At 58.0% G+C, this 26,455-nt stretch overlaps 1 protein-coding gene across 8 annotated transcripts; it reads left to right on the forward strand.

Annotated features, from left to right (window-relative positions):
- The first annotated feature begins 296 nt into the window (after positions 1-296).
- TPM2 (tropomyosin 2) lies at positions 297-26,356 on the forward strand. 8 transcript variants are annotated; one of them, XM_083466358.1, is made up of 9 exons: positions 297-1,093; positions 1,477-1,602; positions 18,248-18,381; positions 19,378-19,495; positions 19,592-19,662; positions 22,369-22,444; positions 22,582-22,644; positions 23,852-23,921; positions 24,205-24,713. In XM_083466358.1, exons 1-9 carry the CDS (start codon positions 980-982, stop codon positions 24,285-24,287), a joined length of 855 nt encoding a protein of 284 aa, XP_083322484.1. In that variant the 5' UTR covers positions 297-979; the 3' UTR covers positions 24,288-24,713. The 8 variants fall into 8 exon arrangements, with proteins under 8 accessions (XP_083322484.1, XP_083322487.1, XP_083322485.1 ...); XM_083466361.1 differs by lacking the exons at positions 22,369-22,444; positions 24,205-24,713 and adding exons at positions 20,382-20,457; positions 26,088-26,356 and having other exon boundaries at positions 320-1,093; XM_083466359.1 differs by lacking the exon at positions 24,205-24,713 and adding an exon at positions 26,088-26,356 and having other exon boundaries at positions 819-1,093.
- Positions 26,357-26,455: the final 99 nt, after the last annotated feature.

Genomic DNA, 26,455 nt, shown 5'->3' on the forward strand with positions numbered 1-26,455 from the left:
GCTGGGCGCTTGCAGAGCCTCCTGCCTTGGAGACTGCAAGGCTCCGGCCACAGGGAGGCTTGCGGCTGACTTGGGACTCCAGCGCAGCCCAAGCAAAAGCCCCACAGCTTCGGACCCTCGCCCGCCCTATAGCCCTCCAGCATCTGCCTGACTCTGGGGAGCGCTGCGCAAAGGGAACACCCTCTGTTCCCAGAGCAAGTCTGTGAGAGAGAAAGCCCAAAATAGTCGCTGAAAGGGAGGAAATATGTGGCGCCGCTTCCCAACTTGGGAGCGTCCTCCAGCTCCCCTTGTCCCGCGGCCTGCTGGGAGACTCCGGGGTGGGGGAAGCGGCTGGCCGGGCGGCAGCTGTCTTTGGCCTGGCGACCCCCGCCTCGCCTGCCCAAGCGGAAGGGGGGCCACTCGGGGCCTGCCTTCGCCTGGGGGGCCTCCTGGCCGTGGGGCGACCCTGCAGAAGGGTCGAAGGCCCTGCCCGGTGCCTCAGTGGCCCTGGCGGGGCGGGCAGCCTCCGGGATGGGGCGGTTACTATAGCAACAGATCCAAGGCTAGAGGGATGGATAGCTGGACGGAGCGAGCTGAAGGGGGTAGCGGGGAGGCTCCTGCTCGAGGGAGGGGGAGAGGGGCCGGGGCGCGTGCCGTCAGGCTGGCTGGCTAGCGGCGATGGGCTGGGGGCGTCCCGTCTCCGCGCCTGCCTGCCTGCCTGCTTGGCCGGCTGCCCGCGTCCCCGCCTCCCGCTCCCCGCTCCCTCCCGTCGAGGCTCGTCGGCCGGTCCCGTCCCTGCCAGCTTGTCCCTAAAAGGTGCTGCTCGGCCTGTGGGGGAGGGCCCGGCCCCTCCCCGGCTTTTAGGCAGTGCGAGCCGCTCGGGGCGCGCAGCCAGTATCCACCGCTCGCGGCTCCGCTCGCCTTTCCTTCTCGCTCTCGCCCGCTCGAGCGCCTCCGACCGTCCTTCCCGTCGGGTCCCGACGCCTCTCCAGCCGCAGCCATGGAAGCCATCAAGAAGAAGATGCAGATGCTCAAGCTCGACAAGGAGAACGCCATCGACCGAGCGGAGCAAGCGGAGGCCGACAAGAAGCAGGCCGAGGACCGCTGCAAACAGGTGCCCGCCCGCCCGCCCCACAGGCCTCTTGGCGCCCACTCCCCAGAAGGGCAGACCCCCAGGAGGAACCACACCTCACTAGCCCCCTCCATCCCCGACAGTTGATCTGGGTGGACACTTTGCCAGGCAAGACCCCCACCCACTAGCTGTGAATCCGCTTCCAGCTGCCCGGACTAAGTCAGGCAGATGCCCTCCCAACTCCCACCGCTGGGCTCCCATCTCTGGAGGCTCCCCACCCCAGATAATCCTGAGTGCAGGAATGCCCTCCTGCCCCCCCGCTCCTTCCTTACCCCGGGCACCCCCTTTCCCTCCGGGTAGGAGCGAGCAGCAGCGCATCGGCCTCCCGCTGACGCTCCCCCCTCTCTCTCCCCGACCCCCCGCAGCTGGAGGAGGAGCAGCAGGGGCTGCAGAAGAAGCTGAAGGGGACGGAGGATGAAGTGGACAAGTACTCGGAGGCCGTCAAGGAGGCCCAGGAGAAGCTGGAGCTGGCCGAGAAGAAGGCCGGCGACGTAAGTCCGGCTCGCGGGGCGGCAAGGGAAGGCGCAGGCATGCCCTCGGAGGTCCAATCCTGCCCGGGCCAGGGTGGGTGGCGCCGAGGAGCAAGGGCATAGGGGACGGGGCCCCTCCAGGTATTCCGGGCTCGTTAAGCCCCGAGCAGCTGCCCGCCAGTGGGGCCTCCCCCCTCCCTCCCTCCCCGAGGATGAATTGAGCCGTCACAGGGCCATTAAGACGGGGCGGGCGGGCGGGCAGGGGAGGCTCCGGGCGCGGGCCTTGGCACCCGCGCCGCCCATCAAGTTGTCAAGGCATTCCTGGGCGCTCGTTAGCTGAGGGTCTCCCCGGGGCCAGGAAGGGGCTCTTGGCGCGGGAGGTGGTGACACGGCGTGCTCCTCCGGCCAGGCCGAGCTCCAGGGAGCGACAGCTGCGAGGGCTTTAAAGAGGAGCCCGCTCGGGGGACCCGCCACTGGCTCGGCCTCCTTCGAGGGCATTTGACACCCTATAAATAAATGCTCCTTGCCCGAGCCAGGCTCGAGGCCCGGGTGAAAGGCGATCAGGGGGTCTTAAGGAGCGCCTAAAAGGGACCCGCCGCCTGGAGCGCCGCCAGCCCGGACCCGCCGCCAACAGCGGGAGAGGAGGCGGCGCAGCCTGCGCGGCTGGAGCGAAGCGGGGAGCGCGGGGCGGGGTCTCTAGTGCTCGGACCGGGCTTCTCCCGGCGGTCTACTGGCTGCTTGCTCGGCTTGGTCCAGCACCTGCCCGGTGTTTCCGGAAAAGCCCCTTCTTGGCCGGGACTGAGCGGTGCCCACACGCGCAGCCTGCCTGGCGGTTGTCTTTGCGCCCATCATGCCGGGCCAGTCCAGGAGCAGAGGCCGCCCTGGCTGCTCCTCGAGTGCCAGTGGGCACTGCCAGCAGATATGACCCCTCCAGGCAGAGCCCGTCTGCAGACTCCTCCTCGCGGAGGGCTCGAGCCAGACAGATGCCAGGCGAGGCGGTGCTAATCGGGGTGCTAATAGGCTCCCGCCTGCTCCTTCCTCTAGAGGCTTAACCCAGAGGCGGGAGGCTGGCGACGCAGCCTGGTCCAGAGCCTTGCTACTCTTAGCCCCGGGAGGCCTTGGGGGGGACATGGTCTACCTGTTACCCGCCCCCCCAGGCCACAGTGCACAGGGGCCCATGGCTGGATGGTGCCCCTCAGTTCCCGCAGGTTGGCACGAGGGCCGCTCTCCTAGCTTGCTGCAGGGCGCAGATGAGCCTCGAAGCCAGTCCCTTGGGCGCAGGACCGGGAGGCTGCGGGCTACTCCCCCAAGGGGCACCCCGCCTCCACCAGGGATCCTCCTTGGCCGCGATTCCTGCATTGCAGGGGGATGGACTAGATGGCCCTTTGGGTGCCTTCCAACTTCTCAATCCTCAGCCTCTGCGCTCGGTCTTGCGCAGCTGTCTCAGCATCCCGCCCGTCCCAGCCTCCGCCGCCTTTGCTCATATTTGGCCATTCCCCGAGCCCGGAGGAGGAGACTGGCTAGAGGGCAGGGGGGGGGGGCGCTGACTGGCGCAGAGCAACTGCCGGGATGTAGGAGCGCAGCCGCCCTGGCTCTGCCCCACTCGGAGGCAGGTCCCCCTTTTCCTCTCGCGGCCCGTCCAGAACAAGGCAGATGCAGGTTTTCTCCCCAGTGCAGCTGGGCTCTGGCAGGCAGGCCGGGGCTGCCCCATGTTTCGTATGTTCTGCCAATGGAGGACATTTTTCGCAACCCTATGTGGGAAATAAATGCCTCCCCATCCCGGAAGCGTGTGTGGCTTCTTATGAGTCCTTATGTAAAGGTGACTTTGCCTTGAGAAGTCGTGTCCCCCCCCCCCATTTCCTGCGCTTGTACTTGGAAGGGAACCCCGGACTGCTTTGCAATGGCTCCAGGCCCCTTTGGGGCACCAAGACCAAGGCAGAAATTCTGGCTTGGAAACAGGCTAGCTGGCCTGGCACCATTCCTCAGCCTGGCCTTCCAGGTCCCCCCATTTCCAGGAGTCCAGCACACACATGCTGACTGATGCCACTTCAAAGGGCTGGTCATGGGGGGGGGGACAGAGCCCAGGTGGTCATCTGGCCTCCCCCAGGCCAGCCACTGGGGAAGCCGCCACTGGATGCAGGGGGAGGCCATGCTGAGCAAGAGGGGAGGCAGGCCTTGGGGAAGGAGAAAGCAGTGGGGGGGGCACCACAGGTGGCTGCTCAGGGGCCTGAGTGGGCTGGAGGAGACAAGGCAAGTGCCTGAGAGGTGGAGGTCCTTGAATGGAAGCATGTAGGTGCAGGAAATGATGGGAATGGGGACAAACCATGGGTGTTCTTTCCTCCTGAATGGAAAGAGAGGAACTGAAGCCTGGGAATGTACCAGGGTGAAAGCACAGTGCAGACGTGCTCAGAGGAGGCAAAAGGGGAGGTGTTCCCAAATTCACTGGTCCAGGGGCCTCAACTTGCCCCATTCAGAAGGGACTATGATCATAAATGTCACAGGGCAGTTGCATCTTTCCCTGGCCCTGTGAGACAGATACTTTTGGCCTCAGAGCCTCCCCAGGAGGAAACTTGGCAAGCGTGGTTGCGTGGGGAGGGACATCCTGGACCTAGAGGGACAGGAAGAAACCCTGACCTCTGAGTTCCGGCCTCAGAGCGGGTGGCGGTGCCTAGCCAAAGAAGAGCCACGCGGTGTCCCTGGGAGAGGATGTGGACCTGAGGGTGTTTCTAAGTGTCAGCAAAGGCTGGGCTTCAGGTTTGCTCTCCTGAGAGCAGGATTGGCTCAGCCCACCCTTGGACCCCAAGACTCTTCCCAACATGCATTTCTGCCTTAGGGAGCTGGTGTTTCTCTTTGCGCACCAGGAGGCTGCCATGTCACACAATGGCTATAGCACAGGCACAGCCTGAAGGGAGTTACTTCTGGCACCCTCACAGCTGAAGGCAGGAGAGGGGCTCCCTAGAGGCTGACCTGGGGGGGGGGGAAGTGCTCCTGCAACTCTGCCAAGCACCAGCCCTGGACTAGGGAGTCTTTCAGGTGCAAGCCTCCTTGGTCCTCTGGAACAGAAAGTAAGCCAGTGGCCACAGATGGCTACTGGCACCCTAGAGCCCTGCAATGAAGGACTCTCAACATAATTAATTCAATTCAATTAAAACATTAGACATTCAAGAATTATCAGACTCTGGGAGCTGTGAAAGGAAATAGTAAAAGAAGGTAAAACCTGAAAACCCAACACTATTCAAGCAGCTTTGATGATATAAAACAGAGACAGACAGGACACAGCTGAGTGGTGGAGCACCTGCCTTGCACGCAGAGGTCCCATGTTCAGCTCCAATGGCAGCAACTCCAGGCAGGGCTGGGAGACATTCTGTTTCTGAAATCTGGAACAGCCGCTGCCTGCCTGTGCAGACACTACTGACCTAGATGGCCCCAGTGGTCTGACTCAGCAGAAGGCAGAGAGAAGGAATTGTGCTCCAATGCAGCAAGCAGCAACCTAGTATTTCAAGAGACCAGGAAGTGGAAACACATGGGAGATGTATGAGCACATCCAGCTTGCCATAGAGTGTTGTGACACCCCCTCCCCAGCACGCACGCACGCACTCACACGCCGGGACTTGCTTTGGAGGAGCCCTATCTTGCCGAAAGGCGGCAGGTGCTTAGCTACCAGCCACAATGGCTGTGCTCTCCCTTCACTGCCAGCTGTTTCACCCAAGAAGGGTCTGGAAGGGGTCTCGGTGGCCATCTAGTCCAGCCCCCTGCTCAGTGGAGGAAACCCAGAGCTAGAGCCCCTACCTCAAAAAGAAAACAGATGGATGTCTGGGTCCTGCTTGAAGACGACCACTTGGGATGGAGAGGCTCCCCCTCCAGGGAGCAGGAAGTGCTCCCACCACCCTCAAACTGCTCCTACCATCAATGAAGAGGCCTTCCTGTAATGTAAGCCAGGTGGATCTCATCCTGCCACCTGGGACAGCAGCAGAAAAGAACTCCCTGCCTTTTTCTGTCTCATGACAGCCCTTCAGCAAAGACGATGAGGAAGAGGAAGAAGGCTCTCGTGTCTCCTCTTCTCCAGGGAAAGCAGGCTCAGTTCCTCCAGCCTGGCCTCGCAGGACTAGTTTTCCACACTCCTTGAGCATCTTTCTCACCTTCCTCTGAAACCATTCCAGTTTATCTATGGCAAAGCAAAGCGGAGGAGCCCAGAACTGGGCAAAGGACTTCAGATCTGTTCTGAAAAGGACAACTGAAATGATGGTGGGGATGGAGGAAAGTGGCAGCACGGGCCTTTTTAGTATACAAAAAGGCAAGGAAGAGGTGACATGATAGAAGTCATTGAGAAAGTGGCAAGGGAAAAACTTGTCTCCCTCTCCACACTAGACCACCTGGACATCCCATGATACTTAATGTTGGCAGATTCAGGATAGATCAAAGAAAGGACTTTTTCACACAGTGCACAGTTAACCTATGGAACTCACTCCCGCAAGAAGTCAGAGGCGGATTTAGGGAAGTGCAACCAGTTGGGTGTGGAGCCTCGGGATGGAAAGAGGCAAGGACACCAAATTTCGGTGTTGCACAGGATGCTGCTGAAATTTGAGACCCCAAAGTCGGCCACTGCAAGTAGTAGTGATGGTCACCAACTTGGATGGTTTTAGATGGGGCTTGGACAAATTCATGGAGGGTAAGGCTATAAAGGCTCCAGGCCAAGATGGCTCTGCTCTGCTTCTACAGTGCGAGGCAGCAATGTTTCTGAATGCGAATTGCTGGAAACCAGAAGAGGGGAAAGTGCAATTGGGTTTCCCATTAGGGCATCTGGTTGGCTACTGTGAGAAGAGGATGCTGGACTAGACAGGCCACTGGCCTGATCCAGTAGGCCCTTCTCAGGTTCTTAAGCAGAATTTTATTCCCCCTTGCTGTGCAGTGCTGTCACCTAAACACTCTGTGATGAATGGGATAAAGGCAGCTTAAAAAGGAGCAGAGAAATCCCAGTGGCCCTGACTGGGGACTCTTCTTCCATCAGCCCTCTGCCCATTTGTGATTCACAGGTCTGGTCCATGGGCTTCTGAGCATACACAGGGTGCCAGGTATGCCCAGGAGGCAACCACCTTACTGAAGCCAAGGAGGCCTGGCCAGCGCCTGGAATGGTGAGTCCCTGGAGCAGCCACGTGGGGGGGGGGGGCTGCTGCTGCTTTGAGTGCCACGTTGCAAGAAAGGAAGACCAGAACCGAATATTCTGCAGCTCCAAGGACGAAACGCCCCAAATCACATGCAGAGTGTCCCTCCAAGAATCTCTTTTAACACAGATCCCTACTGATGGCTCAGCCTTGGAGTAGCAGATGTGGCCTTCATTCTGGTGCCTTTGCAGCAACCAGCAGCTGACCAAGTCTGATGGGGAGACTCCGTTCAGTTTCTCCGAAGGTCACCAAGTGGCAGTGGATCGAGTTGTCCTTCGGCGGAGTCACAGCAGCAGGGAGATCCGAAAGTCCCCGCTTGGCTGGGTGCTCTTCTCAGTCCTCCAGCCAAGTGGCCACCGGATCAGCCCTGTGGGGCAAAGCGAGCCCAGAAGGGGGCGCAGCGGAGTCTTCCCCGAGGCCACCGCATGAAGCCGCCGGGCGGGCGGGCGAGCGAGGCTCTTCCCGGGGCACCGACACTTGGCACGCTGCCCCGGAGGAAGCGTCGGGGAGTCCGGGGCCCCCGCTTGCCAGGAGGCTGCAATGGCCGGGCCTGCGCGTGGCCGCCTTTTGCGCCTGAGTCCGGCCCGCCTAGCCCGACGGCGCCGCGACCCCCGACGGACAGCGCCAGCCCCCTCCCTGCCTCCCTCCCTGCCCCCGCGGCGGGCTCTTTAAGAGCGAGGCCGGGCCAGCGCGCTGGAGGAGGCGCGCGAGGGGCAGAGCCGGCAGCCGCAGGAGGAGGCGGCGGAGGCGGGGCGCGGAAGGCCGCCTCGCCCGCATCCTGAGCGCTTCTTCCTGCTGGGCGGGTAGGCGAGCAGACGGAGCGACCGAGCGCCAGCCAGAGCCCGGGCCAGGAGCCCCGCCAGCCCGCCGCCGCCGCCCCCGATCCAGCCCCCCGACGGGCTCCAGCCTCCGCCCGCCCCTCCGCGCCTCCGCCCGGGAAGATGGCCGGGAGCAGCTCCATCGAGGCGGTCAAGAAGAAGATCCAGACGCTGCAGCAAGTGGCCGACGAGGCCGAGGAGCGCGCCGAGCACCTCCAGCGGGAAGTGGACGCCGAGCGCCAGGCCCGCGAGCGGGTGAGAGAGCGGCGGCGGCGGCGGCGGCGGCCGGGAGGGTCCGCTTCGCCCCCCGGAAGGGCTCGGCCGGAGCGCCGACGGCCTCGCCAGCCCCGGGGCGACCTTTTCCCTGAAGGCTTGTGGGGGGCTGGCGGGGCACCCGGCGCTGGGCTCTCCCCGGGGCGACCCAAGGGAGCGGCGCCTCGGAAGGGCGGGGTTCCCGAGCATGTGCAGAGGGCCGGCTCCACCGGGCGGGGCTTCCCGTCGGGGGACTCGCCAGGCATCCGCCTGCATCCTGCCTGCCTCGCTCGCTCGCGCTCCGCCCAGCGCAGAGCCGCCCGGCCCACCTGGATCCGGGGAGGCGCCGCTTCCTCCGCGCTCCTTTCCCGGCCGAAGGCGGCAGGGGCGTGGCCTCGTCGCCCGCGGGCCACATGGGGTCCTTCTGGAGGGCGCTGGGGGTCCCAGAGGACGGGGTCTCCGCCAAGGGCTCTGCTCTCTAGCGAAGCAGCATGTGCGAGGCGCGCGAAGCTCTTCCAGCTCCCCTCTCAGCCACTCCTGGCAGGGGACGCCCTTGTGCCCGTTTCCCGGATGGGGGAGCGGAGGGTGCGAGGCTGGCACGCTGCCCACGGGCCTCTTTGCAGCGCCTCCTCCTCCTGGGGTTCCTGCCCCTGAATCCTCACTCTGGTCCTCGCGCCCCTTCCCAGGAGCATCTCTCTAGTAGTGCAAAGAGGGCAAGGTGGGATCCTGGTGCCATTTCAGCTGTGCGTGAGAAGGAGGTTCCTGCTGATCCAGGTGCGGACCTACCTGAGAGAAGAGAGTGCGCTGCGCATTGCAGGGAGAGCTCTGGCTGTGCAAGAGCTGGGGGTGGGGAGCTGCTAGGCAGGCAGGATGGGTTGGGGGACAGGATTTGGGTCAGCTTGACACCCCCCTTTGGCCAGGGCCTGCTACTGCCTGTGACATCATTCTGTGGGGGGCTCGGACGGTGGGGTGTGGGACATGCCTGGCCTGGCGGGGAGGGGGGGCTTGAAAGTGGTCTTGCCTCCAAGAGGAAGACAATAATGAGGGTGCAGTACTGAGGCGGTGTGTGTGTGTCCCTGTATTCCTGACCCCTCCTCTTTGCAGGCCCTTGGAACTGAAGCAGCCCGGTAAATAATTGACAGGAGGCTGGCAGGAGTCCTGCGGGTGGCTTCCTGGCCAGCTCCAGCTGGTGCCCCCCTCCAGTCCCTTGGCTGTTCCCTGAGCCCAGGTGGAATCAGATTATCGACTGCACCGTACACCTGGGGGAAGGGCACAAATATGAGGAGGGGGCCGTCTGGTTTTTTGCAGAGCTGGGAGAGCGTTTCTGCAGTGCGGGGAATGAGCAGGCGCCTCCTTCCCTGTGGCTGGGACTCCCAAGCCAGAGAGGTCCTTCTGGAGGGCTTCCTTCCCTCCAGGTGGGTGAGAGGGCCTTCCTTGTGCACCCCTCCCCCAAGGATCTTGAGTAATCCCACCGGTGGGCTGTTCCCAAGGCAAAGCTGGTTGTGTGGTGGGAAGAGAAGTGGGCTGCTGGTTGGGGTGGGGGACTTAGCCCCAGGGCCAGGCTCCCCCCCCCCCGTGTCTCCATTGGGTGAGGCGTGGAGTGGGAAGGCTGCCTGGCTTAGTTGGGCTGCAAAGGCCCAACAGCCTTGACCCCACAAACAGCTTTGGGTCCCCATAGGGTTTGGGGGTGTCTGCACCGAGCAACAGCAGCTGGCCAGAGTTTCAGGCTGGAATCTTGGTCAGCTATCAGAGACGGGGCCCTTAGCTCTACCAACAGCCAAACAATTTGTTCTAATTTAAATTCTGTTTAGTTTATGAAATTTATATACGACTTGATTGTAACAAAACATCTAACTGGTTTGTAAGACATATTGTTGTCGTTTGTCGCGTCCGCCTCTTTGTGACCCCCTGGACCAGAGCACGCCAGGCCCTCCTGTCTTCCACTGCCTCCTGCAGTTTGGTCAAACTCATGTTGGTAGCTTTGAGAACACTGTCCAACCATAAGACATATTAAGACTATCAATAAAAACCAGCAATTAAACATTGAAAAATGGTTAGAATCAGCAGTGAATGAATAGGACTAGGCTAGCAAAAGTATTTTAAGAAGGCATCAAAAATAATACGGGGAAGGTGCGTGCCGGATGTCAATAGGCAGGGAGTTCCAGAGTGCTGGGGCACTTTATGGGGCACCTGTAAAAGGGCCAGTTCTGCAGGTCGAAGCAGCCAACAAGTTGTTCAGGAAAGTGCAAGTCTTGCCTTACGGCTGTTCTGGTACTCGGAAGCCTCCTCCTGCTTCTTGTGTGCAGCCTCCTGTCTTAAGAGCCCTGTGGTTAGTGCCAGGGCCGGCCCTCCCTTGAGGCAAGGTGAGGTGACCATCTCAGGCAGCAGATCGTTCTCCCCCTCCCCTTGTTTCTAATGTAGATCTTCATGCCACCTCCTTCCCTACACCACAATGTTTTGGGCTGGTCCTGGTTAGTGCAGAAGGTCCTGGCTTGAATTCCCAGCAGCATCTCCAGGTAGGGCTGAAAATGTTCCCTGCCTGAAACCCTGGAGAGCTGCTGCCAGTCAGTGTAGACAATACAGAGGCAGATGGACCAGTGGCCATAGAAGGCAGCTTCCTATGCTCCTTTCAATCTGGCCGTTCCTGGCTCCATTCGTTGCCTAATTCCTTTGTGGCTGGTGGTGTGTCTTGTGGCAGTGAGTTCTGCATCTAACTGTGCACTGCTGTGTGGACTCTGGGTGGCAGGTGGAGGGGCAAGCCTGTCTCTGCTGGAACCTTTAGTCTGGCCCATAAAGACAATCATTGCAGATTCAGGATGGCTGACCCTGCTAGCTCAGACTAGAGCCTCCCTATCCAGAGGCAGTATACCTTGCCCTACCAGTACAAGAATGCAATCACAGAACTGGGGAGTTGAAAGGGACCACAAGGGTCATCTAGTCCAACCACCTGGTGCAGAGCTGCATTAGCCAGGCATTTTTATATTGCCATGGGGAAGTGGGGGGGGGGGCGTGGAGACTTCCTTTTCTCATCTCAGGAGTCCTCCTCCAGGTGAGCATCCCAGAAGCTGGGCTTCCCCCTCCTCCTTGGTCCTGTGCCCCCCAAAGCCCTTCCGGCCTCCTCTTCTGCCGGCTGCCTCTTTGCCTCTTCCTTCCCTGGGCCCAGCTCTCCAAGGGTCTTGGGGGAAGGCTGCTTCCTGGCCTTCTGCCGCTCTGTGGTCCTCCGCCTTCCGTGGCTGCACAGCCCTGGGCCTGAACCAGCAGCAGAAAGCACCTCCCTTGGCTGGAATGTGGGGGGAGGGAGGGGCTGAGGGAGGTGGGAGGAGGGGGAGGAGCCCTGCCTCTGCTGGCTCCTCCCTTCCCTTCAGCGGAGCATGGATGGGGAGTGAGGGGGAATCCCACCCCCATGCTTTGCAGCTGCAATAAACAGGAAATCCACCCCCCAGCCCCTGAGCAGCTCCCGTCCATCTCCTTTTTGGGAGCGAATCTGCTCTGGAGGCATTCCTGCCGCTTTAGTCACTCCAGCGCAGGCAGGGAAAGCACCCATCCTGCTCCTGCTCCTCCCCCCTCCCTGCTGGGCTACCTCCCTTTCCCGCCCCACATGCTGCTCCTGCTGCTGCTGCTGCCCTGGACCCCCAGCTGGGCTGCTGCGGCCCAAGAGCCATCCTGTCTGGGTGGGGCAGCTTCCCAGGAGCTGCCTGCGCTGCTCTTTGCCCTGTGCTGGGCTGCACAGAGGTGGCACCAGCCCCTGGGCCAAAGGCTTTCACCACATCACCTTGCAGGTGGCCTGGCACTCCTCTTGCGTAGGCTGGGGACCTGGGCGGGGGGTGTGTCTCAGGAGCGTCACCTAGGCAGAGCCCGCTGAATCAGGCCGAGGCCCCATGCAGACCCTCTTCTCACGGAGGCCAAATAGCTGCTCATTATGGGAAGCTCTCCAGCAGGATTTGGGGGCAAGAGCCCTCTCCCCTCCTGTGGGGTCCAGCAAGGGGGATTCGGGGACATTGCTGCCCCTGACCGTGCAGGCAGAGCAGAGCCATCCTGGCTAGGAGACACTGAGCGCGGCTTCCTCCTCCTCCATGGATTGGTCTGATTCTCTCTTCAAACCATCCAAGTTGGGGTGGGGAGTTCCACAGTTTGCAGAAGGAGGTTGTTCTTTTCTCTTTTCTGTGCTGCTGAGAGGGAGAGCGCCCCCCCCCCTGCCCTGCCCACCCCCAGTCCTGCTTCAAAGTGCCTAATGCATGATGAAGTTATAAGCCTACAAGTCTCGGCCTGCCGATGTTCAGTCTTAAGGGCAGGAGATGGAAGGAGGGGGGAGTTGGGGAAGGGAGGGGGCGATGTTGCACAAGTGGGGCCAGCGCTAGGGAGAGGAAGCAGAAGGGAAAGCGCCTGGGCAGCGGGGAGCCTGGGGGAGCTGCTGCAGGCCAGAGCTGGGAAGGAACCTTCCTGGGAAGTGACAGGAGACCTTCTGCAGGCAGAGCCCCTGTCTTGCCCCTTGAACAGTCCAAGCAGGAAGGGACTAAAGAGCACAAACAGGATCACCAGGGAGAATCATGGAATCAGAGAGATAGAAGGGACCCCAAGGGTCATCTAGACCAACCCCTGCCATGCAGGAATCTCAGCTCAAGAATCCAGGTCAGATGGCCGTCTAACTTCCCGAGGGAGACCGTTCTACAGTCTTACTGTCAGAATGTTATTCCTGGTGTTTAGTTGGAATCGCCTTTCTTGTAACTTGAAGCCATGGGTTTGAGTCCTACCTCTTGGAGCAGAAGAAAACAAACCTGCTCCATCTTTCATGTGTCAGCTCTTCAGATATTGGAAGATGTCTCTCTGTCTCCTCTTTCCAGGCTAAGCACAAGCAGCTCCTTCAACGGTTCCCCACAAGGTTTCCAGACCCCTGATCATCTTAGTCACCCTCCTCTGCACATGTTCCAGCTCATCAATATCCTTCTTACATTATGATGCCCAGAACTGGACACAGTATTCCAGGTGTGGTCTGACCAAGGCAGAATGGAATGGGACTTCTCCCACCCTTGATTGGGATGCTATGCTTCTGTTGATTCAGCCTGGAACAGTATTAGTCATTTTGCTGCTGCATCACACTGTTGACTCATGTTAAGACCCCTAGATCTTTTTCACATGTCCTACTAATAAGCCAGATGCTCCTCATCTTATATGCGTGCATCTGGTTCTTCCTGCTTAAGTGCAGAACCTTACACTTGTCCCTGTTGAAATTCACTTTGTTAGCTTGTGCCAAATTCTCCAAGCTGTTGTGCTCATTTTGAATCTTGCTTCTGTCTTCTGTGGCATTGGCCACCCCTCCGTTTGGTGTCATCTGCAAATTGGATGAGCATCCCCTCAACCCCTTCATCTAAGTCATTTATAGATGTTGGACGCCAGCGGGCCCAGGACAGAACCCTGCAGCACCCCCCTTGTCACTTTTTTCCAGGATGATGAAGATCCATTAAGGAGTCCTCTTTGGGCTCAGTCAGTCAACCAGCTGCAAATCCACCTAACAGTTACCTTGTTCAACCCATATTTTACAAGCTTCCTTTCAAAAATATCATCCGAGACTTTGTTGAAAGCCTTACTGAAATCAAGATACACTAAGTCTACAGCCTTCCCCTGATCCACCAAGCTTGCAACTCCATTAAAAAAAGAAAAGAAATGGGATTCACCAGGCATTACTTACTTTTGAGAAACCCATGCTGGGTCTTAGAAAAGAATGCTGTAATTACTAAGTGCTCACAGACCGACTATTGAATTATCTGTTCTCGGAATTTTCCTGGTCTTGATGTCAAATTCACCAGTCGGTAGTTACCTGGTTCTTATCTTTCACCATTTTTGAAGATGGGGACAACATTTGCCCAGATCAAGTCTGCAGGGACCTCACCTGTCCTCTAAGAATTCTCAAAGGTCTGAGACATAGTCTCTGAGATTACGCCCGCAAGCTCCTTTAGTACCCTTGGATTCAGCTTATCAGGCCCTGGAGATTTGAATTCATTTAAAGTAGCTAGGTGTTCCCTTACTACCTCATTTCCTATCTTGGGCTGCAGCTCCCTCCTTACATCATTTATTCTGTTATCGCCAGGTTGGGCATCAGTTTCCTTTTGGGTGAAGACAGAGGCAAAGTAGGTGTTGAGTAGCTCCGCCTTTTCTCTGTCACCCAATAGCGTTTCTCCATCTTCTCCACACAGAGGACATACCACTTGCTTGTTCTTCCTCTTGCTTCAAACATAGCTGAAGAAATCTTTTTATTATTTTTAACCTCTCTTGTAAGCATGAGCTCATTCTGAGCTTTAGCCTGACTGACCTTCACCCTGCAACTGTTGGCTACTCATGTATACTCTTCCTTTGTGATTTCCCCTTTCTTCCATTTCTTATACATGTCCTTAAATCTCAGCTCATCTGTGAGCTCCTTATGCAGCCACACCGGTTTCCTTAAATGCCTCCCAGTTTTCTTTCTTGCTGGAATTGTCTGCATTTTTGTCTTCAGTGTTTCACTTTTAAGAAACTCCCATCCATCTTGGACTCTTTGGGATCTCACCCAGTAGCTCTTCAAGCTTTTTGAAAGTGGCCTTCTTAAAATGTCAGGAGTGCTCTGATGGTGTTTCCTGCTTGGCAGGGGGTTGGACTCAATGGCCCTTGTGGTCTCTTCCAACTCTATGATTCTATGATTCTAGGATTCTAAGTCCAGAGTGCATGTCTGACTACAGGCAGCTTTCCCTTGTATCACGAAACCCAGGTGGACATGATCACTTCCTCCCAAGTTTCCAAGTACTTCCACTTCATTGATCAGTTCCTCCCTAGTGGTGAGGACCGGGTACAAGATAGATGATCCCCTTTTTGCTTCTTCCACCTTCTGAGAAATGAAATTGTCATTGAGACAATGGAGGAATTTGTTGGACCTTACATTTTTGGCAGAGTCTGAGTTCCAACAGATATGGGGAAGTTGAAGACCCCCATGTTTATATCTCTCCTTTTTGAATGGTTAGTAATCTGCTCTAGTAAGGCATCACCCAAGTCTTCAGTGTGGCTTGACGGTCTATAGCAGACCCCCACAGTAAGGTCCCTGTTGTGTTTCTCTCCTACAATTTTTATCCATATACTCTCAATCTGCTTTCCATGCTCCAGGTCATGGTTTTCTTCACAAGTGTACACATTCTTTACATATGATGATGGTCCTCCTCCTCCCTTCCTGTTTAGTCTATTCCTTTTGAACAGGTTATACCCCTCAATTCCTACATTCTGGTAATGAGTCCTATCCCACCCAGTCTCAGTAATGCCTACCAGGTCATATTTGCCATCCTGTATAAAAGGTCCAATTCATCTTGCTTGTTTCCCATACTCTGTGCATTTGTGTAGAGACAACTGAAACCACGAGTCGTTCCTCCAGCTGCTTCTTTCTTGTGATTTCTTGCCCTTTAGCCACTCTGAGCCCGGCTTCGGCTGGGGAGGGCGGGATATAAATAAAAATTATTCTTATTCTTATTCTTATTCTTATTATTATTTAGCGGGTTTCTGGAGTACCACCTCAGTTTTCTGTGCATCACTGAAGCTATTATCTCCAGTACCATGTGTTCTTCTGTTGCCTGCCATGTTGTCTCCCTCCTGCTCAAGATCTAGTTTAAAGCTCTCCTGATCAGGTTCACGAGACTCAGAGCAAAGGCATTCTTGCCAACCGCTGTGAGGTGCAGCCCATCTCTCGCCAGAAGTCATTCCTCAATGAAGTGAAGATCATGATCCAAGAAGCCAAACCCTTCCTGACGACACCACCTGTGCAGCCAGTGGTTTATCTCCAGTATTTTCCTCTCTTCCTGGGCAGTGGCCTTCAACTCCTGTTGAAGGAGTGATGAAAAGACCACCTGTGCTCCAAGGTTCTTCAGCTTCCTGCCCAGAGTCTCATAGTCCCTTGCTATATGTCGCAGGCTGTGTGTGGCAGTATTATTTGTACCCACGTGAATCAGAAGGAAGGGGTAGCGGTCAGTGGGCTTTATAAGACTTGGCAACTTCTCTGTCACATCATGAATCTTTTCATCTGGAAGACGGCACACCTCCTGGGACATCCTGTTTCCACTGCATAATTCTGCCTCTGTCCCCCTCAGTAGGGAGTCCCCTATTACCACCACTCATCTCTTTCTCTTCTTGGGAGGGGCAGCAATTGTTCTATGCACTCTGCCTTCCAAAGCCTCCTGGAAGTGTTCTAAGGTCTCCCACTGCTGCTCTTGAGTCTCACCCTCTTGTCCATTGGAGCTTATCTGGATATTATTGGGATAGATTACAAAGGCAGGAACCTTATGGTTTGAGTACTTCCTACTCCTTCCTCTCAACTTGCCTTCTCCAGACAGCAGTTCCCTTTGTCTGAGATCATTTCCTTGGAAGGTAGCAAGTGGGTTATCAGCATACTCATCCACAATTCGCAGCCTTGGATCTGGAGGGGTTAGGGCTGGATCCAGACACATCAAAGAAGCGTTTCAGTTAAATGTGTTGTAAACTCATCCAAGGAAATCCGGTTGGGAAAGACTTGACTCCACAGCGCCATCTGGTGTCACATTGCTATATCACATATAAAACACATTTCTTTACCAATCTAGCTGAGTCCCAGGTCAAGAACGGAAAATGTTTTCTCCAAACCCATCTCCTCCTATCTCTTCCTCCTTTGGGGGGTAGCGGGAATCATTCTTTGTTCTGTACCTTTCACAGTCATCTTGGTGTATTCTGAGGTCAGCAGTTGCTGTCCCAGCTCTTCTGGCCCAGAATTGGTGTCTGGGGTGAAAGCGATTTTGCAGCCCCAATGACCCAGCACGGCTCCTGACAGTCCCACTTCTGTGTGCCACATTCCTCCAGGGGTTCATCTCTTGCAATGGGCGATCTGCCTCCTCTGTAGGGGCATCCCACCAGTCTTGTTGTTCTATCACATCCGCTCAGCTCTGTCGAGAAACCTGCATGTGTTCCTGTACCTCGAAGTGTGCTTAGGCAGGCCTCAAGTTGCTGGACCTTCTCATCCAGTAAGGCAACCAGTTTGCACTTTTGCACGTTCTCCGGTAGGAAGACCGACATGGCGCAGGCGTTGCAGGTCATGGCAGGAGCTCCCTCACCTTCCATGCCCCTTGGTCCTATGCACACCGTGAGACAGGACTTGGGGCCTCCCCCACTCAGTGTCCTGGCCTGGGATTCTGTGCACAAACTCCCAGAAGTGGCAACCAGTGAAACTGTGATTGCTGCTGGCTGCTATCTCCTTCCCAACTCACTTCCTCCTTCAGCCCAGCTTCCTCTCAGCAGTAGCGCCTCCCACTCAGGATCATGTGCTCAGCAGAGCACTCTGCCGCCCCCTCAAGCCAGCAAGCAGCTCAGACAAGCAAGCAGCCTTCACGCCAAAGACACAAGGTCACTCTCACAGAAGATCACTCTCTTCCACCACCTCCTGCAATCCTTGCAAACACCCCACTTGCAAGCTCCCAGAACCTGCAATCAGCTAAATTGAAGAAAGTGGAAACTTTTCCTGATTCCTGGAAGTGAGGCCAAGAGGAGACCAGTGGGAGTTTCAAAAGGGAAACTGCGCCCCATGTCTGGGGGGGGGGACACATGTGCAAGAGCAGGGCGAGGAGAAGTGAGGCACGATCATGGGGGCTGAGTTGAGGGACGTTGGGCTTGGTGAGCCGGGGGGGGGGGAGAGCAGAGGAGCTGAGATTTGGGGAAAGATGCTGGGGCTCCCCAAAGGGCCAGAAATGGGGAAGGGGGTGAGGCTCTTGCATGCCTAAGACTGGGATGGGAAAGGGGTCTAAGGCTGTGTGTGTGATCTGTGGGGCCAGGTGGGGGGCTGGTGGCGGCTCAAGGCCCCTTTTGGCTTCTGAGTTGGCTGGGCCTTGACTGGGGTTAAGCAGGGAGAGGGGAGGGGCTGGAGCTCAGGGGCAGAGTGTCACCCCCAGGGACAGACTCCTGCCTGGCACCGACCCTGCCTGGCACCCTGCGAGTCATGGCTGCCCACCAGTGTCTGGCTGGATCCACCAAGTGGGCACAGCTTCTCATGTGCCTGGAATGGCCTTGGCTTTCCTGGGGTCGTGTTTTGGCATCTGTGGGGTGGGAAGCATAGCTGTCAACCTTCCCTTTTTTTGCGGGAAATTCCCTTATTCCAGTGCCATTTCCCGCTGCTTCCCGCGGCTATCCCGGATTGTTAGATATCCTGTAGACTGTCCCCGGGACAGGTGAGGCTACTGATCCCTTATTTTCGAGGCTGCTGTTCCCTTTTTTTCAAATCTGAAAGTTGACAGCTATGGTGGGAAGGGCTGTGAGGTGGGAGTGGGCAGCCCTATGGGGCTGTGGTTGGGCGGCATGGTGAGGGCAGTGCTTGCCTGGAAGGGGGGCGGCTGGGCTGTGGAGAAGGGCTGTGCCTGTGCTTGACCTCTGCACCCTCTTCTTTCCTTCCTTCCTTCCTTCCAGGCTGAGTCCGATGTGGCCTCTCTCAACCGCCGCATCCAGCTGGTGGAGGAGGAGTTGGACCGAGCCCAAGAGCGCCTGGCCACCGCCCTGCAAAAGCTGGAGGAGACGGAGAAGATGGCTGACGAGAGCGAGAGGTGGGTGAGGGGCCTGCTTGAGCTCTCCACAGCTGCCTTGGGGCCACTTTGTGTGGGCTTGAAAGGCCCCGGGGCAAAGAAGGTCCTCTGGTGAAGATCTGAATATGGGAATGTGAAATGAGACAGAGAACAGCCGAAGTGTCGAGTCGGGAGGCATCTCAGAGGTCATCCAGACCTACCTCCTTCTGATGCAGGAAGTGCTGTTTTCGACTCATCCGTTATCTGGATATGATGAGGCGAGGTTTCAAAGGCAGGAAGGCCTCAAGTGCTTCATGCTCCTCCTCTCATTCTCACTCTCCTGCTGCCATTCTGGATCTGCCCAGAGTCCAGTCAGGAGGAGATCCACTGGGAGACCCTCCCCCATTGGCAGGGGGGTCTCTGTGTCAGAGTCCACAGGAGAGGGGTTCTGTCAGCTCTGGCCAGAGGGAGAGGGGAGCCAGGCCGCTGAGGGGCTGCAGTCTTTTTGGCCTCTTGGTCCTGGCTTTGGGTTTTCCAAGGCAGGGAGGGCAGCCGGGAGAGAAGCCCATTCCCAGCTCCCTTTCCAAGGGAGATGCCGCCTTGTGCCGTGATGGAGACCCTTGAGGTGCCTTTGTGTGGCCTGGCCCTCCCTGCGAGGTTGGCCACTGCTCTGGGCAGGGAGGGCTGCCCCCTCAGAGCCTTCAGTGGAGTCACTCAGAGGACCATTCCCATGCAGGCTGCCCCTTTGCTTACCTCTGTGGGGGGGGGTGTTGGGCAGGGGGGATGAGGTGAGAGCCTATCTTGGATGAGCTTCTGGGGTAGTTTCTGCCTTGGGTGTGCAAGCGAAGCCAGCAGGGCCAAGAGGAGCCAGGATGTGGCCTTCCTGGGGCTGCTCTAGATGACCCTTGGGGTCCCTTCCGACTCTAGGGCTTCTCTTTGGGGCTCCTGAGGCTCTCTGGGACTCTGGAGGGGGGGCTGGTGTGGGTGGGGCAGTCCTGGGCCCTGTGGCTGACGGGGCTTGTGGCTTCTCCCCACCAGAGGCATGAAGGTCATTGAGAACAGAGCCATGAAGGACGAGGAGAAGATGGAGCTCCAGGAGATGCAGCTGAAGGAGGCCAAGCACATTGCAGAGGATGCCGACCGCAAATACGAGGAGGTGAGGGGGCCCCAGGGGGGGAGGGGGCCTGGGGAGGGAAGCAGCTGCCCCCCTCCCCCGGACTGCCCTCCTGAGGCCTCTCTGCTTGGCTCCTAGGTGGCCCGTAAGCTGGTGATCCTGGAGGGGGACCTGGAGCGCTCAGAGGAGAGGGCCGAGGTGGCCGAGAGGTGAGTGTGGCCACAGGCAGAGGGGGAGGGGCTCCCTCGCTGGCCTCCCTTGAGGGGGGGCACCAGGGCTGGACACCAGAGTGCCGGAGGCTGTGCCGCATTGGGACCATGGTCCTTCTCTCCCCCCACCCCCATGAGGGTGGGAGTGGGGGAGGAAGGCAACCTACCTTGGCTTTTTTGCAGGCCCAGTGCCTGAGAGGTGGTCCCTGGCCTTTGTGGGGGGGCTTCATCCTCTGCCCCCCCCCCCCGTCCTTGAGCCACGTGGCCTGAGGCAGAGCACCTGCGGCAGAGGGGCTTCCAAGGCCCAAATAGGGCTGGAAAGGCCAGCCGTCCCTCCCCTCCCTTGGCTCTTGTGAGGAGGGGTCTGCTGATGGTGCACAGCCCCCCGTGTGTGGTTGGTGTTCCTTTGTAAAGGGGGGGTGTTTCATCCACCCCCTCTTTGTTGTGGACCCCCTTGGCTCCTTCCCATCATTTTTTACTCCCTCCCCACCGCAAGAGCCTCTCAGGGTGACGTAAGGAAAAGAGTGCAGGCAGGATTGAACCCCAGGCAGAGCCAGCTCCCTTTTGCCTTCCAAGGTTAACATACATGTGACTGCCTTGAGTGGGGGCCCCCTTGCAGGGCACCTGTCCTGCTCTCTGGGGGCAGCCAGGCCCAGGGCGTTGCAGGGGGGCTGCATCCTCCCCGCTGCTAAACCTTGCTTGCCCCCTTGCCCCCCCAGCCGCATGAGGCAGCTCGAAGAGGAGCTCCGCACCATGGATCAGGCCCTCAAATCCCTGATGGCTGCAGAGGAAGAGGTACTGAGCAGGGGACCCCCTCCTCCGTCTCTCTCTCTCTCTCCTTCTCTGAGCTGTGCGCACTTCCTGCTCCTGCTTCCTCTGGTCATTGTCCTTCTGAGCACTTCTTCCTCTCCTCTCCCATCCAGCCTCTCCGCTCTGGGCTCAGATGCCACCCCGTGCAGGACCCTCAAGGGGAGGCGTGAGAGGCGGCCAAATGCCGGACAGAGAGGCATTTCTCTGGCCCACTCTGCGTCTGGCCATCTTGCAGAGGCTCACCCTGGGCAAGGGTGGCACAGCTGTCTGGCTAGGAATGGAGGGCAGCTGGCGCCTTCCAGAGGCACGCTGGGGCCTCTCGAGTGCAGCAAAAGCCACCAAGCGAGAGATTTCATTTATATGTGTTATATTTATGTATTTTTTGGGGGGTCGGATTATCTTGCTCAAGGCAAGTGACTTAGTACCAAGCAAACAAAACCCCACATAGATGCACACACCCTATGCCCTTTTAAAATGTGGCTTTTTGGGGGGGGGGGTTATTGGCTTGATGTTTTTTTTTTTATTATATATTCAGTGGACACTGTGGGTTGCGAATGTGATCCGTGTGGGATGCACATTCGCAATCCACAGTGTTCACAACCCGCAGCGGCGCATCTGCACACGCGCAGGTTGCGATTCGGTGCTTCTGCGCATGCACGACCGCCGAAACCCGGAAGTAACCCGTTCTGGTGCTTTCGGTTTCGGCGCTCTGTAACCTGAAAAAAACGCAACCTGAAGCGTCTGTAACCTGAGGCTGACTGTATTGTGGTTTTTATTTTGATCTTTTCTGTGAACCGCCCTGAGACCTCTGGGTATAGGGTGGTGTATAAATTCAAATAATAATAATAATAATAATAATAATAATAATAATAATAATAAACAATTAAAACCAGGATGGAAGGAATACAGTGGTACCTCTAGATATGAACGGGATCCGTTCCAGAGCCCCGTTCGCATCTAGAAGCAAACGTAACTAGTGACGGCATGTCTGCACATGCGTGCATTGCTTTTCGCCGCTTCTGCGCATGACAGCATTTTGAGCGTCTGCGCAAGTGGCGAAACCCGGAAGTAACGCGCTCCGTTACTTCCGGGTTGCCGTGGAGCGCAACTCGAACGTGCTCAACCTGAAGCGCATTCAACCCGAGGTATGACTGTACAGAAAAACCACGCCCCAACTTCTGAAAAGACACAGATAGTTAGAAGCCAAAGGCCTCGTTATACAGGAAAATGTCCGCCCGGCATCTAAAGATATAGAACGAAGGCACCAGGCAAGCCTCCCTGGGGAGAGCACCCCACAAGCGGGGAATGGGCAGTGATGGGGCAGGAATCAGGCTGCCAGCCTGGCCCTGGCGACAGTGGAATGGTGACGTGGTTTGCTGGCAGCCCAGAAGGAGACGGGGTTCTCCTAGCCACCTTAACCAGGGCAAAGAGCTTGAGTCGCAAGGGGTCCGAGGGAGGTTCCTGGCCTTCAGAGACAGAGCTGGCCCTCCGCCTGACGCACACCCACACACCTGTCCGTCAGTGCTGTAATGCGGGTTGCGGCCTGCGCCTGCCCCCAAGACGGCTTTTTGTCTCAGCTCAGCCCAGGGAAGTGTGCTGTGCCAAGACAGAGGCCTCGCGATGCCCGCGGGACACATGGGCCTTGCTTTGCTGCTGGAGACCCACGGCTTGTGTCTCTCCCCACACAGAGAAGGGGGATTCTCAGGGCCTTGGCGAGGCCTCTTGTGGCACCAGAGGAACCTCCTCCTGCTGCTGTCTCTCTTCTGCTGCTGCTGCTTCTTCCTCTTCAGATTCTTCTCTGCTGTCTCAACGGGTTCTCCCTCTCTCCTTCTCTCCCTCTCTCCCTTTTCCTCCTCCTGTCCTGCGCCTGCCTCTGTCTTTCTGGACATGACACAGTAAATGTGGGGATCTTGAGGAAGAGCTGAAAATTGTCACCAACAACCTCAAGTCCCTGGAGGCCCAGGCAGACAAGGTAGGAGGGGCGGGGCGGGGTACGGAGCTTCCTGGTGGGATGAGGGTGGGTGGGCTTCCTTCAGGGAGGGACCTGCTTGGAGTGGGACAGGGGCTGCCCTCCCCCTCCCCCCTCACACTTGCTCTCCCCATCTCCAGTATTCCACCAAGGAGGACAAATACGAGGAAGAGATCAAGCTGCTGACGGACAAACTCAAGGAGGTGAGCAGCGCCTGGGACGGGTCTCCCCTCTCCCCTCTCCATCCAAAGCTGAAGCTGAGGGGCAGAAAGTTCAGTCCCAGTAGCAGATTGGGCTGGGGAAAAGATCCTGAGTCAGAAACCCTGAATCTTCAACGTTCAGCGTCACGGGATGCCCATGAGCTCTGGAGTTAGGAGAGAGAGGAGGAAACTCCTCTCTTTCCACTTTCTCCATGCAAGCAAGATGGACCCAGGCTCTGCTGCGTTTGGAGAGGCATTCAGAAGCAAAACAAGCGCAGAGTCTGGGGGTGGTCAGGGCCGGACCCTCCCTGGCGGGCAGGGGGAGTGAGGAACCCTTTCAGCCAGAGCAGAAATCTCTCCTGCTCCCCCCCCCAGCTGCCCAGTGGCTCTCTGCATTGGGAGCCTCCCCCCACCCCCATGCCAAACAGCGCTGTGTGTGTGTGTATGTGTAACCTCCTTTGGGGTTCAGGCACCCCTCACACCACCATCCTGACTCCAGAGCTGGACTGGCAGCCTTGGCTGCTCCTGCTGGTTAGACCCAAGAGGCAGGTCTGGCTGGGGAGCAGCCCTGGATGTGTGGAAGGAACGGGGAGGAGTCGCTACGGCCGACTTAATGCCTGGAGCTGTGATCCCTATGCAGAGCCCAATCCCAATGAGCTCTTATCCCTGCACAGGGACTGGGTGACCCTTGGGGTCCCTTTCAGCTCTGCAATTCTGTGCACGCATCTTTGGAAGCCAGAGCTGCCACTTAACTGGGGGGACCATGAAGTTTCTTTATTTGTGCAAGGCTTTGTACAAAGACCCCCCAAAGGAGGGAACTGCTTCTTAACATACTGTAAAAAAATTAAAGAAGACAAACTAAAATGACCATAAATGAACAATAGATCAGTCATCAGTAAAGGGGATGTAAGACAACAAGATCGGGGTGAGAAGAAAATATGTTCCCCAAACTGAAGGACTGAGGAATATTCTCCCCATCTGCTCATGATGGGGGGGGGGGGCAGAAGAGGGAGCCTTTTGTGTTCTGCTCTGGAGGGTGTTGCAAGGCTTGGAGAATGGGGATCGGCTGCGGAGCTGCTCCTGCCTTCTAGGGGGTGGATGTTGCAGCTCTGGACCCAACAGCAACCTGGGAGGATGCCCCCCCCTTGAGTCTCCCACCCAATGGGCTCTTCATCTCTTTCCTTCCTCTCTGTCTCCCCCCCCCCCCCAGGCTGAGACCCGAGCAGAGTTTGCTGAGAGGTCTGTTGCAAAGTTGGAGAAAACCATTGACGACTTGGAAGGTAAGAAGGTGCTCCCCCCACCTGCCCCCTCCGTTGGACTGGGAAGGGGTGGGGCTGGGACCCAGAGCAGGGGATGGGCTCCGAGAGGGTTGGGTCCTTGTGAAGGGGGTGAGGGTGTCCTCCTCCTCTTTTCCTCCTCCACCTCGTCTCTCTCCCAGCCACCCGCCTTCCTCTTCCTCTCTCTTCCCTCCCTCTCACGTTCACTCTTTTCTTTCCACCCCCCTGCACTCCTCTGCTCTGCCTCACTGCCTCCACCTTCTCCACCTTCCATGCACACCTGCAGACGAGGTCTATGCCCAGAAGATGAAGTTCAAAGCCATCAGTGAGGAGCTGGACAATGCCCTGAACGACATCACCTCCCTCTGAGCTCCCTCTCTGTCTGCTCCCACCCTCCCCCTCGCTTGCCCAGGATACACCCCAAGTGCTCCCCTGTGTGTGTGCTGGGGGGGGGTTAGGAGGGGAGGCCAAGTTACCTCAGGTGGGGATAGGGGGTGGGGAGCTCTGTGCCAGCGCCAGAAGTGCCTTTCCTGGCAGAGGAGGTGGCGTTTGGGGGCTCTGCCAGGCACGCAGCTTGGGCTGGGGGGTAAGGGGATCTGGGCCTCTTCCCTGGTGGGTGGGAGCGAGACCCCACTGTGGAAAGCAGCCTTGCACCCCCCTGGCAGGTCCCTCTGAGGCCCTGCTGTGCCCCTCTCGGCTCTGCCTGTCTGTCCGTCCCACTGTCTGTCCTCCATGCTGCCATTCATGACTCTGTTCTCCTCTCCAGTCTCGGGTTCAATAAACAGTTTCAGCAAACGCCTCTTTTTCTCTCATTCTCTCGCCTCCATTTCTGTCTCCTCCTCTGTGGGGCTCTGGACTCACCGGTTGCCCAACATGCCTGGTTAGTTCACCTGCTGTCTCAACCTCTCCCTCCCTCCTTGAACCCTGGCATCTGAGTGGGCAAGGGCTGCTCCTGCGGGGGGGGGGGGGCGTCGAAGGGCTTCCCCCTCCCTGTGAGCCCCATGGAGGCAGGGGGCTTGGAGGGTCCTGCCTCTTTGCCCTTGGCCAGCCTTCTGGGGGCGCTGAGGGATGTGACCCCTTGGGACCCTCTTGCCCTCCGCCTGTCTGCTGCCCCCCATCCTGCAGCCGGCCTCCTCCCCTGGCTCCAGATTGGGGAAGATGGCAGCTGGCAGGAGATAACTGGGGTGTCCTTGGTTGGCTTGCCTGGCAGCCGTCCCATGGAAACGCTTCTGGCTCCTGGAGGGGGGCTTGGGGGTCTCAACCAGCTGCTCCCTCCAAGAGGCTATGGGGACGTGGCATGGATGTCCAGGGCTTCCCTTTTTCCTCTGGTGATGACGGGCCTCTCCTGCCCTCTCTCTCTCTCTCTCTCTCTCTCATTCTGTCTCTCTCTTTCTCCTTTTTGGCTGCTGGACATGGATCTTTCCCCTCCAGAGCGCTCCCGGCAGGAGGAGGAGAAAAACAGCCTCCTGGCTACTGAGCTGCGGCTGGTCCTCCACGGCCTCCACAACTGAGCCCCCCAGCTCCCCTGCCCTTGCCTGCTTCATGGGGGGGGGGCAGCCCCTCCCCTGCCCCTCCCTTCTCCCCCCTGAGAAGCCCTTTTCTTGGAGTGAGAGGATTTGGGAAGGGGGTCTCCTCTCTTGCACGCCTTCCTGGAGGATGGGCCTCCCAGAAGAGAGGCGTGGTTCCCCGTCTGAGCTGGAGAAGAGCTCAGCAGATGCTGGGCAGAGTGGGAGCCCCTTTTGACAAGGGGTGGGGTGAATGGGACAGGATCCTGGCAAGCAGCGTCTCTCCTCTCTGCTTCTCCATCTCTCCTGAACTGCTCCTCTTGCTGCTGCTGCTGCTGCCGCCTTGCTCCTCTTCACGGATCGACACCCTCTTCCAAGGTGTTTGGGGACCAGAGCTGACTGTTCTCCTTAGGAGCAGGTGGTGGTGAAGAGGGCAGGCCTCTGGGCAACCAGGACGGAGGGGCCACCTCAGCTGCCCTCCAGGGACTGGGGTGGGGGGTGGGATCTTGCTGTTGGATGGAGCCGCTGAACTGACTGGGCCCTCGCTCTCTCTGTGTGTGTGTCTCTCTTTATCTCCTGCCTCTTTCTCTCCTGGGCTGGGGGGGGGGCTTCCTTCTGGCGGTGGTGGGGTGTGCCTGGGTGCCCGCCTGCCTTGTGTTTGCAGAGAGCTTGGCCAGCGCCAAGGAGGAGAACGTCGGCATCCACCAGGTCCTGGACCAGACACTGCTGGAACTGAACAACCTCTGAGGAAGAACCTCTGGAGGAGCAGCAGCAGCAGCGGCCCCCTCCCCCCGCCCCCCACTCTTGCCCGGCCAGCACCTCCTGCTGAAGGGAAGCCCCCTTGCCCCCCAGGCCTGTGCTGGCCCCTGTGGGGCTCTGCCTCTGCACTGCCCCTCACCTGCCTGTCCAGTTATTAAAGCAAGTTGAACAGAGGAGGGCTGTGTCTCCCGAGGTCTCTTTTGGGTGGGGCAGCGGGGAGGGAGGGGCAGGGGGTGGGGGTCTCTGGACACAGGCCTCATTGTTGTCCTCAGG

Source organism: Podarcis liolepis, assembly GCF_965112155.1.
Source record: "Podarcis liolepis genome assembly, chromosome: 11".
NCBI classification, from domain to species: Eukaryota; Metazoa; Chordata; class Lepidosauria; order Squamata; family Lacertidae; genus Podarcis; species Podarcis liolepis.

Coding starts and splice junctions, on each gene's coding strand:
- TPM2 (XM_083466358.1), top strand. CDS start 980: ATGGAAGCCATCAAGAAGAAGATGCAGATGCTCAAGCTCGACAAGGAG. Junction 18,382..19,377: donor ATGGCTGACGAGAGCGAGAG/GTGGGTGAGGGG, acceptor TCTCCCCACCAG/AGGCATGAAGGTCATTGAGA. Junction 22,645..23,851: donor TGACGGACAAACTCAAGGAG/GTGAGCAGCGCC, acceptor CCCCCCCCCCAG/GCTGAGACCCGAGCAGAGTT.